This window comes from Nerophis ophidion, linkage group LG27 (genome assembly GCF_033978795.1).
Source record: "Nerophis ophidion isolate RoL-2023_Sa linkage group LG27, RoL_Noph_v1.0, whole genome shotgun sequence".
Lineage (NCBI taxonomy): Eukaryota > Metazoa > Chordata > Actinopteri > Syngnathiformes > Syngnathidae > Nerophis > Nerophis ophidion.
Genome location: NC_084637.1, coordinates 35571312 through 35592174, shown reverse-complemented (window position 1 = coordinate 35592174; position 20863 = coordinate 35571312). Strand labels below are relative to the sequence as shown.

Below are 20863 nucleotides of genomic sequence, written 5' to 3'. Positions count from 1 at the left end.
GAGGCGAGAGTTCTGCTGAGTAAATGTAAAAACCTCGTCAAAGATCCTCTATATGAGGCGAGAGTTCTGCTGAGTAAATGTAAAAACCTCGTCAAAGATCCTCTATATGAGGCGAGAGTTCTGCTGAGTAAATGTAAAAACCTCGTCAAAGATCCTCTATATGAGGCAAGAGTTCTGCTGAGTAAATGTAAAAATCTCGTCAAAGATCCTCTATATGAGGCGAGAGTTCTGCTGAGTAAATGTAAAAACCTCGTCAAAGATCCTCTATATGAGGCAAGAGTTCTGCTGAGTAAATGTAAAAATCTCGTCAAAGATCCTCTATATGAGGCGAGAGTTCTGCTGAGTAAATGTAAAAACCTCGTCAAAGATCCTCACAATGAGGCGAGAGTTCTGCTGAGTAAATGTAAAAACCTCGTCAAAGATCCTCTATATGAGGCGAGAGTTCTGCTGAGTAAATGTAAAAACCTCGTCAAAGATCCTCTATATGAGGCGAGAGTTCTGCTGAGTAAATGTAAAAACCTCGTCAAAGATCCTCTATATGAGGCGAGAGTTCTGCTGAGTAAATGTAAAAACCTCGTCAAAGATCCTCTATGAGGCGAGAGTTCTGCTGACTAAATGTAAAAACCCTCGTCAAAGATCCTCACAATGAGGCGAGAGTTCTGCTGAGTAAATGTAAAAACCTCGTCAAAGATCCTCTATGAGGCGAGAGTTCTGCTGACTAAATGTAAAAACCTCGTCAAAGATCCTCACAATGAGGCGAGAGTTCTGCTGAGTAAATGTAAAAACCTCGTCAAAGATCCTCTATATGAGGCGAGAGGTGTCATGTGACCTACCCGTGTCCAGCCAGGAAGCCCAGAGAGGCGGGGCTGACCTTGTCGTTGAAGACTGTGATCTGGATGCTGCGACACTTGTGATTGGACAAGAGGGGAGGGGGCGGGCACTCCTGCAGAAGCCACCATTGGTCAGCTTCCTGCTGGGAGGAGCTGTTGACCTTCTGCAGTGACAAGGTCAAAGGTCTGAAGAAGGACAAGGAGTCCGTCGACCCTGCAAGGAAGTAATAGTACTAAGTACAAGGAAGTAGTAGTACTAAGTACAAGGAAGTAGTAGTACCAAGTACAAGGAAGTAGTAGTACCAAGTACCAGGAAGTAGTAGTACCAAGTACAAGGAAGTAGTAGTACCAAGTACAAGGAAGTAGTAGTACTAAGTACAAGGAAGTAGTAGTACCAAGTACAAGGAAGTAGTAGTACTAAGTACAAGGAAGTAGTAGTACTAAGTACAAGGAAGTAGTAGTACTAAGTACAAGGAAGTAGTAGTACTAAGTACTTCAACTACATATTTTTAACTCTCCTGAAGAAATCAATAAAGTACTATCTATATATGGAAGTATTTCAAAGTACTTTCAAGTAGTTCAGAATATATTTAAGTATTATAAAGTACTTTCACATAGTTCAAATTATATTCAAGTATTTTAAAGTACTTTAAAGTTGTAAGTACTTTCACATATTTTTAAAGTACTTTCAAGAAGTTCCAAGTACATTCACATATTTTTAAGTACTTTCAAGTGTCTTTAAATTACTTTATAGTATTCAAAAGTACATTTAAGTATATCAAAGTACACTCATGTATACCAAAATACATTTAAGTGTACTTTCAAGAAGTTCAAAGTACTTTCATGTATTTTAAAGTAATATGAAGTATTTCAAAGTACATTCAAGTTTGTAAAAAGTTAATTCAAGTATTTCAAAGTACATTCATGTATTTGAAAGTATATTCAAATATTTCAAAATATAATTAAGTGTATCATAGTATATTGTAATATTTCAAAGTATATTCAAGTATCTAAAAGTACATTCAGGTATATGAATGTATTTGAATGTATTTCAAAGTGTATTTGAATATTTGAACGTATATTCAAGTATTTCAAGGTTTATTAAAGTATTTACAATATTTTCAAGCATTTTTAAATATATTCCGGTATATCAAAGTATATTTAGGCATGTCACAGTATTTAAAAGTATATTTTACAGTACATTGAAGTAATAATACAAGCATTAGCTTCTAGCTAGCATTAGCATGTAGCTAAAATGAGCTTATGGCTAATATTAGCTAGCATTAGCATGTAGCTTACAGCTAGCATATAGCTAATGTCAGCTTCTAGCTAGCATTAGCGATAATGACAATACTTGATGTATGTGAATGATAAAACTTCATGTACATAAATTGCATGTAAATGTGTGATGTTAGACGATGACATTTGAAGTATTGATGATCACACTTCATAATTAATGAGGTACATCAAATATATGCAAATGAGAGTCAATTATTAGCATGTTTCATCTCAAAGAACTTGAATAAAAGAATATTGAATTGTCAAAGTCAGACAAACATTTTGTAATGTTTTACTTTAGTTTGTGATTCAAAACTATTTTAAGTACAATATGTTTGATGCATTGTGTATAATGTTTAATGTATCACATTTTTATGTTACCATATCATGTTTATCATGTATATTGCTTAATATTTACAGTATTACATATCATGTTTGATGTATCATGTATAACGTGTGATGTAAATGTACCTTCTGTAATATAAATGTATTGTGTTTAGTGTATGAGGCATTATTTTGATTATGTATAATGTTTCATGTATAATGCTTAATGTTAATTGTATAATGTCTCGTGATAACACAGCATGTATGATACATGTTTCATGTATCATGTATGTTTAATATGTCATGTATAATGATTGATGTATAACAGGTATATATAATGTTTAATGTATGTTTAATATGTCATGTATAATGATCTGATGTATAACATTTATATATGTTTAATGTATCATGTATGCATAATGCTTAAATATGTCATGTATAATGTTTAGTGTATAACATTTATATATGATTATGTATCATCTAAATAAATAAATGGGTTGTACTTGTGTAGTACTTTTCTACCTTCAAGGTACTCAAAGCGCTTTGACATCATCTATGTTTAATGTATCATGTTCAATGTTCATTGTATAATGTTTGTATATCATGTATGTTTAATGTGTAAAGTTGAATATGTATCATATACAGTATATTTGATGTACCATGTATAATGTTTAGTGTAACATGTATAATGTAACATGCATAATGTTTGATGTATAAACTATAATGTTTAATATATCCTGTACAGTGTTTAATATATCAATGTTTATTGTTTAATGTATAATGTTTAATGTATAAACTATGTATGATATATCCTGTATAATGTTTAACATATATATATATAATGTTTAATGTATCATGTACAATGCTTAATGTATATTTAATGTGTCATATAATATTTTGTGTTTTAATATTCAATGTTAATCGTTTAATGTTTAAAGTGTAATGTACACTATATAATGTTTATTGGTTAGTGCATAATGTTTAATGCATCATGCATGTTTAATGAATATTGTATCATTTATATTTGTTGTTAATGTATAAAGTGTAATGAATAGTGTATCATGTATAATGTTGAATGAATATTCTGTCATGCATAATGTTGAATGAATATTGTATAATGTTTAATGTTCAAAGAATACTGTGTAATGTATGAAGTTTGATGTTCAATAAGAAGACAATAGGATATAATGTTTGATGTGTGAGACGCCATCTTCACTCACCCACGTCCATCCTGGTGGCCATCTTAGACTCCGCCCCTTTGGGTCCCCTCAGGAACTTTGGCAGCAGAGAGTTGATGACCCTGAGTGGCGATACAGGAAGTGCTCATCATCTATCTGTTGATATCAAAGATGGTCTTTGAGAAGTATCGTGCAGATGTTGATATCAAAGATGGTGTGGTGCAGATGTTGATGGTGTGGTGCAGATGTTGGTGTGAAAGATGGACTCACAGGTGCTGGCTGTTGTCGCCCTTGAGCAAGCGCAGGATTCCTTCCTTGAAGGTGTGGTCATCATACTTGACAGTGTGCTCCCCTGCACTCTTGGCATGCATGCAGATGGAGGCGTTCCTGTCAACACGATGATGATGTCACTCATGATGATGTCACTCATGATGATGTCACTCATGATGGTGTCACTCATGATGGTGTCACTCATGATGATGTCACTCATGATGGTGTCACTCATGATGGTGTCACTCATGATGGTGTCACTCATGATGATGTCACTCATGATGGTGTCACTCATGATGGTGTCACTCATGATGGTGTCACTCATGATGGTGTCACTCATGATGGTGTCACTCATGATGGTGTCACTCATGATGATGTCACTCATGATGGTGTCACTCATGATGGTGTCACTCATGATGGTGTCACTCATGATGATGTCACTCATGATGGTGTCACTCATGATGGTGTCACTCATGATGGTGTCACTCATGATGGTGTCACTCATGATGGTGTCACTCATGATGATGTCACTCATGATGGTGTCACTCATGATGGTGTCACTCATGATGATGTCACTCATGATGGTGTCACTCATGATGATGTCACTCATGATGGTGTCACTCATGATGGTGTCACTCATGATGTCACTCATGATGATGTCACTCATGATGGTGTCACTCATGATGGTGTCACTCATGATGGTGTCACTCATGATGATGTCACTCATGATGGTGTCACTCATGATGGTGTCACTCATGATGGTGTCACTCATGATGATGTCACTCATGATGGTGTCACTCATGATGATGTCACTCATGATGTCACTCATGATGATGTCACTCATGATGGTGTCACTCATGATGGTGTCACTCATGATGATGTCACTCATGATGATGTCACTCATGATGGTGTCACTCATGATGGTGTCACTCATGATGATGTCACTCATGATGGTGTCACTCATGATGGTGTCACTCATGATGATGTCACTCATGATGGTGTCACTCATGATGATGTCACTCATGATGGTGTCACTCATGATGGTGTCACTCATGATGTCACTCATGATGATGTCACTCATGATGGTGTCACTCATGATGATGTCACTCATGATGGTGTCACTCATGATGGTGTCACTCATGATGATGTCACTCATGATGGTGTCACTCATGATGATGTCACTCATGATGATGTCACTCATGATGGTGTCACTCATGATGATGTCACTCATGATGGTGTCACTCATGATGGTGTCACTCATGATGATGTCACTCATGATGGTGTCACTCATGATGATGTCACTCATGATGGTGTCACTCATGATGATGTCACTCATGATGGTGTCACTCATGATGATGTCACTCATGATGGTGTCACTCATGATGATGTCACTTATGATGGTGTCACTCATGATGATGTCACTCATGATGGTGTCACTCATGATGATGTCACTCATGATGGTGTCACTCATGATGATGTCACTCATGATGGTGTCACTTATGATGGTGTCACTCATGATGATGTCACTCATGATGGTGTCACTCAATATGATGTCACTCATGATGATGTCACTCATGATGATGTCACTCATGATGGTGTCACTCATGATGATGTCACTTATGATGGTGTCACTCATGATGATGTCACTCATGATGATGTCACTCATGATGGTGTCACTCATGATGATGTCACTCATGATGGTGTCACTCATGATGATGTCACTCATGATGGTGTCACTTATGATGGTGTCACTCATGATGATGTCACTCATGATGGTGTCACTCAATATGATGTCACTCATGATGATGTCACTCATGATGGTGTCACTCATGATGATGTCACTCATGATGGTGTCACTCATGATGATGTCACTCATGATGATGTCACTCATGATGGTGTCACTCATGATGGTGTCACTCATGATGATGTCACTCATGATGATGTCACTCATGATGGTGTCACTCATGATGATGTCACTCATGATGATGTCACTCATGATGGTGTCACACATGATGTCACTCATGATGATGTCACTCATGATGATGTCACTCATGATGGTGTCACTCATGATGATGTCACTCATGATGATGTCACTCATGATGGTGTCACACATGATGATGTCACTCATGATGGTGTCACTCATGATGATGTCACTCATGATGATGTCACTCATGATGATGTCACTTATGATGGTGTCACTCATGATGATGTCACTCATGATGGTGTCACTCATGATGATGTCACTCATGATGATGTCACTCATGATGGTGTCACTCATGATGATGTCACTCATGATGGTGTCACTCATGATGATGTCACTCATGATGATGTCACTCATGATGATGTCACTCATGATGATGTCACACATGATGATGTCACTCATGATGATGTCACTCATGATGATGTCACTCATGATGATGTCACTCATGATGGTGTCACACATGATGATGTCACTCATGATGGTGTCACTCATGATGATGTCACTCATGATGGTGTCACTCATGATGATGTCACTCATGATGATGTCACTCATGATGATGTCACTTATGATGGTGTCACTCATGATGATGTCACTCATGATGATGTCACTCATGATGATGTCACTCATGATGGTGTCACTCAATATGATGTCACTCATGATGATGTCACTCATGATGATGTCACTCATGATGGTGTCACACATGATGATGTCACTCATGATGGTGTCACTCATGATGATGTCACTCATGATGATGTTACTCATGATGATGTCACTCATGATGATTTCACTCAGCGCTCTGATCTACTGAAACTTTGTGTGTACTAAAACACCGCTTATTCCCTTTTGGGGTCGCGGGGGGCGCTGGTGCCTATCTCAGCTACAATCGGGCGGAAGGCGGGGTACACCCTGGACAAGTGGCCACCTCATCACAGGGCCAACACAGACAGACAGACAACATTCACACACGAGGGTGCACAGAAACAAACCCGCCATATATCGCCCAGCCCTACTTTGTACACACTATTTTATACTTTGTATACACTTATAGTACACACTTTTTTATACTTTGTACACATTAATAGTACACATTATTTTATACTTTGACACACTAATAGTACACAATATTTTATAGCTTGCACACACTAATAGCACAGAGTGTTTTAGAAGTTGTACACACGAATAGTACAAAGTATTTGGTAGATTGTACACACTTATAGTACACACTATTTTTATTTTGTACACACTAAAAGTACACAGTATTTTATAGATTGCACACAGTACTAGTACAAAGATGTGTAGAGTCCCACCTGTAGAGGGTCCATCGTTGTGATGTACTAATAGTACAGAGTATAGTACAGAGGTGTACTGTAGTACCTGTAGAGGGTCCATCGTATTGATGTACTAATAGTACGGAGTATAGTACAGATGTACTGTAGTACCTGTAGAGGGTCCATCGTATTGATGTACTAATAGTACGGAGTATAGTACAGATGTAGTGTAGTACCTGTAGAGGGTCCATCGTTGTGATGTACTAATAGTACAGAGTATAGTACAGAGGTGTACTGTAGTACCTGTAGAGGGTCCATCGTATTGATGTACTAATAGTACGGAGTATAGTACAGATGTACTGTAGTACCTGTAGAGGGTCCATCGTATTGATGTACTAATAGTACGGAGTATAGTACAGATGTAGTGTAGTACCTGTAGAGGGTCCATCGTAGTGATGTACTAATAGTACGGAGTATAGTACAGATGTAGTGTAGTACCTGTAGAGGGTCCATCATAGTGATGTACTAATAGTACGGAGTATAGTACAGATGTAGTGTAGTACCTGTAGAGGGTCCATCGTAGTGATGTACTAATAGTACGGAGTATAGTACAGATGTAGTGTAGTACCTGTAGAGGGTCCATCGTAGTGATGTACTAATAGTACGGAGTATAGTACAGATGTAGTGTAGTACCTGTAGAGGGTCCATCATAGTGATGTACTAATAGTACGGAGTATAGTACAGATGTAGTGTAGTACCTGTAGAGGGTCCATCGTAGTGATGTACTAATAGTACGTAGTATAGTACAGATGTAGTGTAGTACCTGTAGAGGGTCCATCGTAGCGTGATGTAGACGTGAGGAGAAGTACTTAGTTCCTGGATCATGTCCTGGCGACTAGCAGGACTGACGGTCCACAACAGACTAGCATCACTCTTGATCTTGGCAACTACCAAGTCCTCAGCCTGGTAGTTCATCAGGAACTGCATGGCACCCTGAGAGAGGAACACACCTGTGGCATCACTATCATCCACGATCACTATCATGCCCAATCACTATCATGCACTATCACTATCATGTACTATCACTATCATGCACTATCACTATCATGCAGTCAGTATCATGCACTATCACTATCATGTACTATCACTATCATGCACTATCACTATCATGCACTATCACTATCATGCAGTCAGCATCATGCACAATCAATATCAAACACTATCATGCACTGCCACTATCATTATCATATTTTATCACTATCATGCACTATCACTATCATCTTTTATCACTATCATGCACTATCACTATCATCATTTATCACTATCATGCACTATCACTATCATTATCATGCACTATCACTATCATGCACTATCATGGACTATCACTATAATGCACTATCACTATCATGCACTATCACTATTCAGTACTTCAAACATGCTTTATCAGTATCATGCTTCAAACATGCTTTATCAGTATGGTGCTCTTAGATGACTAGTGCAGCTCTTTAGGCATCAGAGAATGTGAGTTGACCAATGTTTGTTTGGTGTGGATGCACATTGACTAATGATGTTAGAACGAGGCTAATGTTAGCATATGCTAGCTAAAACACAAACACACCAGTGATGGCCAAGTTACTTGGAAAATGGATAAAGTAAGTAGTTACTCTTCATTAAATGTAACTAAGCCATTAGTTGCTCTCCATTAAATGTAACTAAACTACTAGTAATCTCTATTAAATATAACTAAGCCATTATTTACTCTCCAATAAAAGTAACTAACTACTCTTCATTAATTGGAACTAAGCTACTAGTTAATCTCCATTAAATGGGACTACGCTATTGATTAAATAGAAATAAGCTACTAGTTACTCTCCATTAAATGTAACTAAACTAGTATTTACTCTCCATTAAATGTAACGAAACTAGTATTTACTCTCGATTAAATGTAACTAAACTATTTAATAGAATGCAGCAGCTCAATATGTCAATATAGCAGCATAAGCTAGTTAGCTCTCTGTGACCTACTGAAAGTAGTTCCTCTGTGGTAGCGCATATAACTACATCATCACTAATACTTCTTAATATTCAGGTCCCAACATATAAATGGAGTATTGTTGGTGACTTCCTGGGCACAATAGTGTACTCTCATTAGCTGCATTATTAGCCACCTCCTACTTGCCATATTTTACAATTTACAATGCATAAATAAAGAAAACAAACTTATATGTTCTGGTCTTCTATAAGGATTGTAAATGAAAAAGTGCACTTCCCCTTTAAACTACCACATTAGTGGAGTGCAAGCTTTTATTTTGGAAGCCCTCCTGAAGTGACATCCTTTCACCTCTCATGATGTCATCACTCTCCTTCCTGACACGGATGTCTAACATCATTTTGTCTCCTGCTCTGGAAGCTTCATGCCCCGCCCTAACCTGCCTGGGAGTGGCCTGCCTCCAATGTTCTGTTCGAACCTGATTCAATGTGACGCACGCACACACACACGCACACGCACGCACGCACGCACGCACGCACACACACACACACACACACACACGCACACACACACACACACACACACACACACACACGCGCACGCGCACACACACAGACACACACAGACACAGACACACACACACACACACACACACACACACACACACACACACACACACACACTCACACACACATGCATGCACACACACACACACGCATACACGCACACACACACACACACACACACACACACACACACACACACACACACACACACACACACAGAGAGAGAGAGAGAGAGAGAGAGAGCATCTCACCGGGTAGGTAGCGTAGATTTTGGTGAGTCGGTTGAATCCAGCGTCTGAGTAGGCAACCAAGTTCTGCTCTTGTGCACTCATGGTGAATAAGGGCTGAAATATGTACACATTCATGATTTGATTATATATAATATAATAATGATTATAATACAGATGAATAAACTGACACGTCTTTGAGGTAAACTCCTTAAAGGCCTACTGAAATGAGATGTTCTTATTTAAACGGGGATAGCAGCTCCATTCTATGTGTCATACTTCATCATCTCGCCATATTGCCATATTTTTGCTGAAAGGATTTAGTAGAGAACATCGATGATAAAGTTGGCATCTTTTGGTGCTAATAAAAAAGCCTTGCCTGTACCGGAAGTAGCAGACCATGTGCGCATGACGTCACGGGTTGTGGAGCTCCTCACATCTGAACATTGTTTACAATCATGGCCACCAGCAGCGAGAGCGATTCGGACCGAGAAAGTGACGATTTCCCCATTAATTTGAGCGAGGATAAAATAGTCGTGGATGAGGAAAGTTAGAGTGAAGCACTAGAAAATATAAAGGTGACAGCAGTGTGAGCGATTCATATGTTATTAGACACATTTACTAGGATAATTCTGGAAAATCCCTTATCAACTTATTGTGTTACTAGTGTTTTAGTGAGATTATAAAGTCATACTTGAAAGTCGGAGGGCTGCGGTGAACGCCAGTGTCTCTGAGAAAAGCCAATGCAGGAGCCAAGATCACAGCTGCCTTTTTGACAGCTACAGGAGGAGGTCGCATAATCCACTCAAGTCTCCGGTAAGAGCTGACTTAATATCACAATTTTCCCATCCAAAAACTTGCTGGTTGCCGTAGAAAAACATGTTCGCTTGACCACTCTGTGTTAAAGCTTCAAAACAAACAAAGAAACACCGGCTGTGTCTCGGTGCCAAAGGTATTCATAAACAAAGTACATGTATTAGTTGCTGTACTACTAAAACACAGTACTTAGTATTCGTTGTTGTTTTACTAACACAAAGTGCTTGTATTAGTTGTTGTCTTACTAAATCAAAGTACTTATAATAGTTGTATTAGTTAAAAAAAGTGTTTGTTTTAGTTGTGTTACTAATAGTTTTTGTATTAGTTAAACAAAGAGTACTTTGTTTAACTAATACAAACTTATAACAACAACTTATAACAGTTGTATTAGTAAAGCAAAGTACTTGTATTAATAAAATAAAAACGTATAATAGTTGTTGTACTAGTAAAACAAAGGACTTGACTTGTATTAGTTGTTTTATTAGTAAACAAAATACTTATAATAGTTGTTGGATTAGTAAAACATAATACTTGTATTAGTTGTTGTGTTACTAAATCAAAGTGCATGTATTAGTTGTTGTATTCCTAAAAAAAGTGTTTGCATTAGTTGTGGTACTAATACAAAGTACATATACTAGTTTTTATATTAGCAAAACAAAGTACTTTTAAAAAATGTTACTAAAAGACAGTACTTGTATTTGTTGATGTGTTACTAAATCAAAGTACTAATAGTAGTTGTTGTATTAGTAAAACAAAGTACTTGTATTAGTTGTATTATTGGTAAAACAAAGTACTTATAATAGTTGTTGTATTAGTAAAACAAAGTACTTGTATTAGTTGTATTATTGGTAAAACAAAGTACTTATAATAGTTGTTGTATTAGTAAAACATAGTACTTGTATTAGTTGTATTATTGGTAAAACAAAGTACTTATAATAGTTGTTGTATTAGTAAAACAAAGTACTTGTATTAGTTGTATTATTGGTAGAAACAAAGTACTTATAATAGTTGTTGTATTAGTAAAACATAGTACTTGTATCAGTTGCTGTGTTAATAAAAACATGTGTTTGTTTTAGATGTGGTATAATGGTATTTCTAAAAGAAAGTACTCTGTTGTTGTTGTACTACAAAACCAGAGTAATTTGTATTTGTTGGTGTGATACAAAAACAAAGTATTTGTGTTAGTTATTGTGTTACTGAAACAAAGTACTTAAAATATTTCTTGTAATACTAAAATACAGTTCTTGTATTTTTTGTTGTGTTACTAAAACTAAGTACTTGGATTAGTTGTTTTATTAAAAAAACTAAGTACTTCTGATAGTTGTTGTAATTGTAAAACATAGTACATGTACTTGTTGTTGTATTACTGAAACAAAATACTTATAATAGTTGTTGTATTAGTAAAACAAAGTACTTGAAATGGTTGTTGTATTGGTAAAACAAAGTACTTGTATTAGTTATTGTATTAGATAAATAAATAAATTATAATAGATGTTGTATTATTAAAACCAAGTAATTGTATCAGTTGTGGTATTCCTAAAAGAAAGTCAAGTATTAGTTGTATTAGTAAAACAAAGTACTTGTATTGGTTGTTGTATTCCTAAATGAAAGTACTTGTATTAGTTGGCTTATTACTGAAACAGAGTACTCATAATAGTTGTTGTGTAAGTAAAACAAAAATATTGTACTGGTTGTTGTATTAGTAAAACAAAGTACTTGTATTGTTGGTGGTATTCCTACAAGAAAGTACATATATTAGTTCTGTTACTAAAACAAAGTATTTGTATAAGTTGTTGTATGAACAAACTACAAGTATGTGCTGTATTACTGAAAGAGTACTTGTATCAAGTATAGTAGAAGTACTGCATGGGGGTAGTAGTACTATGGGGTGTGTAGAAGTACTGCATGGGGGTAGTAGTATTATGAGGTGTGTAGAAGTACTGCATGGGGGTAGTAGTTCTATGAGGTGTGTAGAAGTACTGCATGGGGGTAGTAGTACTATGAGGTGTGTAGAAGTACTGCATGGGGGTAGTAGTACTATGAGGTGTGTAGAAGTACTGCATGGGGGTAGTAGTACTATGGGGTGTGTAGAAGTAATGCATGGGGGTAGTAGTACTATCAGGTGTGTACAAGTACTGCATGGAGGTAGTAGTACTATGAGGTGTGTAGAAGTACTGCATGGGGGTAGTAGTACTATGAGGTGTGTACGAGTACTGCATGGGGGTAGTAGTACTATGAGGTGTGTACGAGTACTGCATGGGGGTAGTAGTACTATGAGGTGTGTAGAAGTACTGCATGGGGGTAGTAGTACTATCAGGTGTGTACAAGTACTGCATGGGGGTAGTAGTACTATGAGGTGTGTAGAAGTACTGCATGGGGGTAGTAGTACTATGAGGTGTGTAGAAGTACTGCATGGGGGTAGTAGTACTATGGGGTGTGTAGAAGTAATGCATGGGGGTAGTAGTACTATCAGGTGTGTACAAGTACTGCATGGAGGTAGTAGTACTATGAGGTGTGTAGAAGTACTGCATTGGGGTAGTAGTATTATGAGGTGTGTACGAGTACTGCATGGGGGTAGTAGTACTATGAGGTGTGTACGAGTACTGCATGGGGGTAGTAGTACTATGGGGTGTGTAGAAGTACTGCATGGGGGTAGTAGTACTATGAGGTGTGTAGAAGTACTGCATGGGGGTAGTAGTACTATGGGGTGTGTAGAAGTACTGCATGGGGGTAGTAGTACTATGAGGTGTGTAGAAGTACTGCATGGGGGTAGTAGTACTATGGGGTGTGTAGAAGTACTGCATGGGGGTAGTAGTACTAAGAGGTGTGTAGAAGTACTGCATGGGGTAGTAGTACTATGGGGTGTGTAGAAGTACTGCATGGGGTAGTAGTACTATGAGGTGTGTAGAAGTACTGCATGGGGTAGTAGTACTATGGAGTGTGTAGAAGTACTGCATGGGGTAGTAGTACTATGAGGTGTGTAGAAGTACTGCATGGGGGTAGTAGTACTAAGAGGTGTGTACAAGTACTGCATGGGGGTAGTAGTACTATCAGGTGTGTAGAAGTACTGCATGGGGGTAGTAGTACTATGAGGTGTGTAGAAGTACTGCCTGGGGGTAGTAGTACTATGGGGTGTGTAGAAGTACTGCATGGGGGTAGTAGTACTAAGAGGTGTGTAGAAGTACTGCATGGGGGTAGTAGTACTATGAGGTGTGTAGAAGTACTGCATGGGGGTAGTAGTACTAAGAGGTGTGTACAAGTACTGCATGGGGGTAGTAGTACTATCAGGTGTGTACAAGTACTGCATGGGGTAGTAGTACTATGAGGTGTGTAGAAGTACTGCATGGGGGTAGTAGTACTATGAGGTGTGTAGGAGTACTGCATGGGGGTAGTAGTACTATGAGGTGTGTAGGAGTACTGCATGGGGGTAGTAGTACTATGAGGTGTGTAGAAGTACTGCATGGGGGTAGTAGTACTATGAGGTGTGTAGAAGTACTGCATGGGGGTAGTAGTACTATGGGGTGTGTAGAAGTACTGCATGGGGGTAGTAGTACTATGAGGTGTGTAGGAGTACTGCATGGGGGTAGTAGTACTATGAGGTGTGTAGAAGTACTGCATGGGGGTAGTAGTACTATGAGGTGTGTAGAAGTACTGCATGGGGGTAGTAGTACTATGAGGTGTGTAGAAGTACTGCATGGGGGTAGTAGTACTATGGGGTGTGTAGAAGTACTGCATGGGGGTAGTAGTACTATGAGGTGTGTAGGAGTACTGCATGGGGGTAGTAGTACTATGAGGTGTGTAGAAGTACTGCATGGGGGTAGTAGTACTATGAGGTGTGTAGAAGTACTGCATGGGGGTAGTAGTACTATGAGGTGTGTAGAAGTACTGCATGGGGGTAGTAGTACTATGAGGTGTGTAGTACTACCTGGTACCCTGCGATGCTGAGCTGGATGGAAAGGTCCAGAGGCTGGTTGGTGACGCCGGCTGCTGATTGGACGAGAGACATGAAGAGGAGGGGGAACCAGATGATGGAGATGAGGGCGAAGATGAGGAAACCTCCCATGCCGTACTTCACCACCTTGTTCTTCTTCTGACCTGCAGGGTGCGGGAACTTCTGCACCAAAACACATGTTATATACTTGTACTTTATACTCTATTATACCTTGTACTGTAGTATACTTGTACTTTATACTCTACTATAGCTTGTACTGTAGTATACTTGTACTTTATACTCTACTATAGCTTGTACTGTAGTATACTTGTACTTTATACTCTACTATAGCTCGTACTGTAGTATACTTGTACTTTATACTCTACTATAGCTTGTACTGTAGTATACTTGTACTTTATACTCTACTATAGCTTGTACTGTAGTATACTTGTACTTTATACTCTACTATAGCTCGTACTGTAGTATACTTGTACTTTATACTCTACTATAGCTTGTACTGTAGTATACTTGTACTTTATACTCTACTATAGCTTGTACTGTAGTATACTTGTACTTTATACTCTACTATAGCTTGTACTGTAGTATACTTGTACTTTATACTCTACTATAGCTCGTACTGTAGTATACTTGTACTTTATACTCTACTATAGCTTGTACTGTAGTATACTTGTACTTTATACTCTACTATAGCTTGTACTGTAGTATAGTTGAAGAAAAAGAAAGTTAGTGAGTTTTCATGAGTGCAGAAGTCACTTTGTCAGACTCCCTCCAGCACTTGAGGATGAAGATGTTGGCGTAGATGTCCTCCACACAGATCCAGCTGGACAAGGACAGCGTGGTGTCGGTCCACACCCAGTCCATCACGGCCCGCAACTCGGTCAGGAAGGGGACCAAGCGGAAGCTGCAGTGCGACAAGAACCATCAGTAAAAGTGTTGAGGGGGCCCCGGCACCCCCGAGAGACTCAAGAGTCAAGCGACACGCACACCATCACGACCTTCTCAATGTCACCAGCCACCATCAAAACTTCAGCAACATAAGCATTTTAAGAGTCAGGCCAATGTTTTTCAACCACTGTGCCGCGGCACACTGCCGTGAGATACAGTCTGCTGTGGGAGATGATCTCATCTCACCTATTTGGGTTACAAATATTTTTTGCACAGCAGTAATTCTAGTCTGCAAATGATGTGTTGTTGTTGAGTGTCGGTGATGTCTAGAACTCGGCAGAGTAACCCTGTAATACTCTTCCATATCAGTAGGTGGCAGCAGCTAGCTAATTGCTTTGTAGATGTGGGAAACTGCGGGAGGCAGTGTGCAGGTAAAATTGTGTCTGATGCTTAAACTAAATATAAACAAAAGGTGAGTGCCCCTAAGAAAAGGCATTGAAGCTTAGGGAAGGCTATGCAGAACCAAACTAAAAGTGAACTGGCAACAAAGTAAATAAAAACAGAATGCTGGACAACAGCAAAGACTTACTGTGGAACAGTAAGAGATGAATATATATCTATCTCAGATAGTATCTTCTAACTGTAACAACCCCAGAGTTCTGTTCAAAACTATTAACACTGTCATCGATGCTCCCAAATCTTTCGGTTTTGATGCTTCTTTGGAATTCTGTGAAAATTGTCTCCATTTTTTCACTGACAAAATTGTGTCAACTAGAGCCAGTTTATTCCAGCCTTCATGTCACCCTTCTGTTCCTCTACATTTCTCTTCTGTTTTCCATCAGTTTGAGTCGGTGTCCTTTTCTTTCTGCCACAGTTATTCATACGAAGCCCTCTGCTTCTCCTGCAGATGTCCTCCCACCTCACCTGTTTGAGGAGGTGTTTACTACTATGTGATCAAGTGTCCTTAACATGATCAATAGTAGCCTCTCACCTGGAATAGTTCCAGTAGAGTTTAAACATGCAGTGGTACGACCTCTACTTCAAAAAGCAAGCCTCGACCCCTCTCTCCTCTCTAACCTTAGACCTATCTCTAGTCTGCTTTTAAAGCCCTCCACAGCACAGAATCAGCGCTTCTAAAAGTTTTTAACGATATCCTCCTGTCAACTGATTCTGGTAAATATGTTGTCCTGGTGCTTTTAGATCTGTCTGCTGCGTTGGACACCGTCGACCACGCCACCTTAATCACTGGTCTTGAGAACTGTGTGGGTATTAAGGGCGCCGCCCTCAACTGGTTCCGGTCGTACCTAGCTGACAGGAGTTTTTGTGTAAAAATAGACAGTTTTATGTCTTCCACAGCTCCTCTACCACACGGGGTCCCTCGGGGCTCTATCCTTGCCCCAATCTTATTTGCGCTTTACCTTCTCCACCATGATTCTATTTTTAGGAAGTATGGTATTGCATTTCATTTTTATGCCGATGATTGCCAGATCTATTTTCCCATGGCACAAAATAACACGTTTCAACGTCTCATTGACTGCCTGCACGACATCAAAGCCTGGCTTTCAGCTAACTTCCTGAGCCTAATTGAAAACAAAACAGAAGTTATGTTGTTCGGTCCAAGTCGTTTTCCCTCCCCCAACGTTGATCTCAGCGACTGTGTCACAAACCTGGGGGTAAAGTTCCACTCAGATTTTAAATTCGAAAAACAAATCAGCAGCGTCGTTCAGAAAAGCTTTTATCAATTACGCCAAATAGCGAAAGTGAAACCGCTTCTATCAGGACATGATCTCGAGAAATTAATCCACGCCTTTATGTGGAATGGTTTAGACTACTGCAATGGCCTGTATGTCGGCATTAGCCAGGCCTGCAGCTGGTGCAGAACTCTGCTGCTGGTCTGCTAGCACAGACCCGCAGACGTCAGCACATCACCCCTATATTAGTGTCCCTTCACTGGCTCCCTTTGCGTTATCCAATCCATTTTAAACTCCTCCTATTTGTTTTTAAATGTCTAAACAACCTCGGGCCAACATATCTCTCCGACCTCCTTCAGCCTTACTGCCCTACCCGATCCCTAAGATCATGTGATCAGCTGCTACTGAGGGTCCCTGACACAAGGCTGAAGCTTAGAGGTGACAGAGCTTTGGCTGCTGCTGCTCCCAAGCTCTGGAACCACCTACCTCTGAGTGTTAGACAAGCCTCCTCTCTTCCTCTTTTTAAATCTCTCTTAAAAACATACTTTTATTCCATGGCTTTTAACACTGAGTGATATCCATCCTGCAATGGCGCCCCATTATACACCTGCTGTCAACCTGTTTTTATCTTTTATTTTTTTCATTTATTTTTTATCATGTTCTGTTTGTGTTGTGTTTGCTCGGTTCTCGTATTATCAATCAATGTTTATTTATATAGCCCTAAATCACAAATGTCTCAAATGACTGTACAAACCACTACGACTACGACATCCTTGGAAGAACCCACATAATCTTTTAACCTGCCCATAGTACAGCACTTTGGCTCCCCCTGTGGTACATTTTAAATGTGCTTTATAAATCAAGTTGATTTGAACTAAGATGGCGTCCACAAAGTACATCCCAACATGACATGACAATCAACAATGTCCCCACAAAGAAGAATTAAAGCAACTGAAATATTCTTGATTGCTAAAACAAAGCAGGTGTGGGGAATATAGCTGAAAGGAAGACATGAAACTGCTCCAGGAAAAGACCAAAAAAAGAGAAAACACCACCAAAATAGGAGTGCAAGACAAGAAGTAAAAGACTACACAGGAAAACGGCCAAAAAGCTCCAAATAAGTCAGGGTGTGATGTGTCAGGTGGTGACAGTACACCTACTTTGAGACAAGAGCTATAGTCATGCATGCTTGTTATGCTTTAAAGTTAAATCCAACAATTGCCACGACCACTTTTTATTTCGTTTTTGAATGATTTCTGCGGGTGGTGTGCCTCCAAGTTTTTTCAATGCAAAAAAATGCGTCTTGGCTCAAAAAAGGTTGAAACCCACTGATTTACAAAATCTTCTTTGGTAATTTACCATCGTCCATCTGTTTAGGATCTGTCATGGTAGTTGAGGCTCACTTGGTCAAAGTCCCAGGACCAGTTTGTGAAAACACAACCCGTTTTTGGTGTAAAAATGGGAGGCAGAAAGAAAGAGTGTGTGTTTTCAAACATGGATTCCTGAGACTTCTCCGAGTGTCCTGTCATGCTGCTATTGTCTTCTCCTTTTCAAATGTGACATTTTGGCTTGGGGACCCCTGAAGGGTCCCATTTTTGATAGTAAAGTTTGTGTGTACCCTTGGAAGAGGAAGAGGTTGAGGTAGTTGTAGTTCTTGGTGAGGAAGTTCCCCAGGATGCGGTTGGGGTAGCCACACTTGATCTGGTACGCAGACAGGCCAAAGTAGATACACTTGACAAAGTACCAGAGCTGGGCCACCGGGTTGCGGTTGAACCTCCTGGAGGACGGAGAGGGAACAGGTGCTGGTGGAACCCGGATCAGACTCTGGACGAGACCACTCACCTTTCAGTGACTCCAGGTAGGATGAAGAACATCCAGAAGTGAATCCCAAAGACCAGCACCACCTGGAAGACACACTTGCCCAGCAGGGACTTCTTCAGGTATAGAGCTCGGTCCACAATCATGGTCCCAAACTGGATCAGCAACATGACCAGGAAGGCCTCAGGGACCTGGTCCTCGGACAGGGACTCGGTGATGTCGGCCGCTGCAGAGTATTTCTGCCATAGCAAGGACCACAGGACGACTTAGACTTTTCTGGAAGGGGGAACCTAGGTCTCTTTGTCAGGGCAGCCAACATATGCTTCAGATTGTCCTAGAGAACCTTCAACTGCAGATAGGACGCCACTTATCTGACTGAGCTGTCCTATCCAGTCACGGAGGTGAAAGACTAGATGGGGCAGCTTAGCCAGAGTAGAGATGTCCAAAACTAGTTTTGAAGCCCAAAGACTAATAGGAAGTCTAGTCTGACTGAGCTGTCCTATCCAGTCTTGGAGTTCAAAGACTAGGTAGGTTAGCTTCGCCAAAGTAACTTGTGATGCCCACATTTTGAACCAAAAGACAAGATAGGACATCTCTAGGCTGACTGAGCTGCAACATGGTGTAGGTGATGTTGAGCACGTCGATGAGGAACGTGAGAGTGTAGTGTTGTACAGAGTGTAGAACAGGTGTATAGAACAGGTGTAGAATATAGTACAGGTGTAGAGTATAGTATAGTATGGAGAACTGCGTGGTAGTTTTACCCCAAAAGCCCAGTACCCGTAGATGGTGACGATGAAGTTGAGCACGTCGATGAGGAACATGAGAGTGTAGTGTTGTACAGAGTATAGTACAGGTGTAGAGTATAGTACAGGTGTAGAGTATAGTACAGGTGTAGAGTATAGTACAGGTGTAGAGTATAGTACAGGTGTATAGTATGGGGTACTGGGCGGCGGTCTCACCCCAAAAGCCCAGTACCCGTAGATGGTGACGATGAAGTTGAGCACGTCGATGAGGAACATGAGAGTGTAGTGTTGTACAGAGTATAGTACAGGTGTAGAGTATAGTACAGGTGTAGGGTATAGTACAGGTGTAGAGTATAGTACAGGTGTAGAGTATAGTACAGGTGTATAGTATGGAGTACTGGGCGGCGGTCTCACCCCGAAAGCCCAGTACCCGTAGATGGTGACGATGAAGTTGAGCACGTCGATGAGGAACATGAGGGCGTAGACGTCACACACGGGGCTGTAGTCTGGGTGGATGATGTCATAGAAGAACTGCCTTATGGGTAAGTAGATGTGCAGGGCGCTGCAAGACAAGGAGCAGGCTGTGCTGGTGTCCATGGCAACGGAAGCTAACAATACTCACACTTCTATGACGGTGGTTTTAGCTCGCAACATCTTCTCCTTGATCTGCTGCCTGATCCTCTGCTTCCTGGTCAGAGGAGGCTTGTTCTGTCTCTTCTTCTTCTTCTTCTGCGCCTTGGGCTTACCTGTCCACCAGTCTCAGGGTTAGGCTTTCACCCTGGAACACAGCAAGTCTTTTGGATCCTGGCTCACCGTCAGATTGTGCCGAGTCGGCTTTCTTCAGCCTCCTGAGGATGGAGGTGGTGGAGGACTGCAGAGGGAGGAACCTCAGACCTCGGCCTGCCTTCTCCTTCTTCTCTCCTCCCGTCGCCTTCTTCCTGTCCGCCTTCTTCTTCAGCTTCTTGAAGAAGTCTGGCATCTCCACTTCCTTGTTGTCCCACAGCCCGTGGCACTGTGCATGCCGTACATTATTATGCCTCGCCAGT

General features: G+C 40.1%; 1 protein-coding gene across 1 annotated transcript in view; it reads right to left on the bottom strand.

Moving 5' to 3' along the window:
* Positions 1 to 20863, bottom strand: part of si:dkey-11f4.7 (piezo-type mechanosensitive ion channel component 2) — a 117916-nt gene that overhangs the window by 2572 nt on the left and 94481 nt on the right. Inside the window, exons 43-54 of the mRNA XM_061889169.1 lie at positions 20631 to 20829; positions 20440 to 20563; positions 20232 to 20379; positions 19099 to 19313; positions 18875 to 19033; positions 15434 to 15581; positions 14654 to 14842; positions 9937 to 10029; positions 7953 to 8122; positions 3881 to 3997; positions 3653 to 3732; positions 834 to 1044 (exon numbers count right to left, since the gene is read on the bottom strand). Of these exons, the coding sequence (XP_061745153.1) occupies positions 834 to 1044; positions 3653 to 3732; positions 3881 to 3997; positions 7953 to 8122; positions 9937 to 10029; positions 14654 to 14842; positions 15434 to 15581; positions 18875 to 19033; positions 19099 to 19313; positions 20232 to 20379; positions 20440 to 20563; positions 20631 to 20829 (1853 nt within the window). The remainder of the gene's footprint in view (positions 1 to 833; positions 1045 to 3652; positions 3733 to 3880; positions 3998 to 7952; positions 8123 to 9936; positions 10030 to 14653; positions 14843 to 15433; positions 15582 to 18874; positions 19034 to 19098; positions 19314 to 20231; positions 20380 to 20439; positions 20564 to 20630; positions 20830 to 20863) is intronic.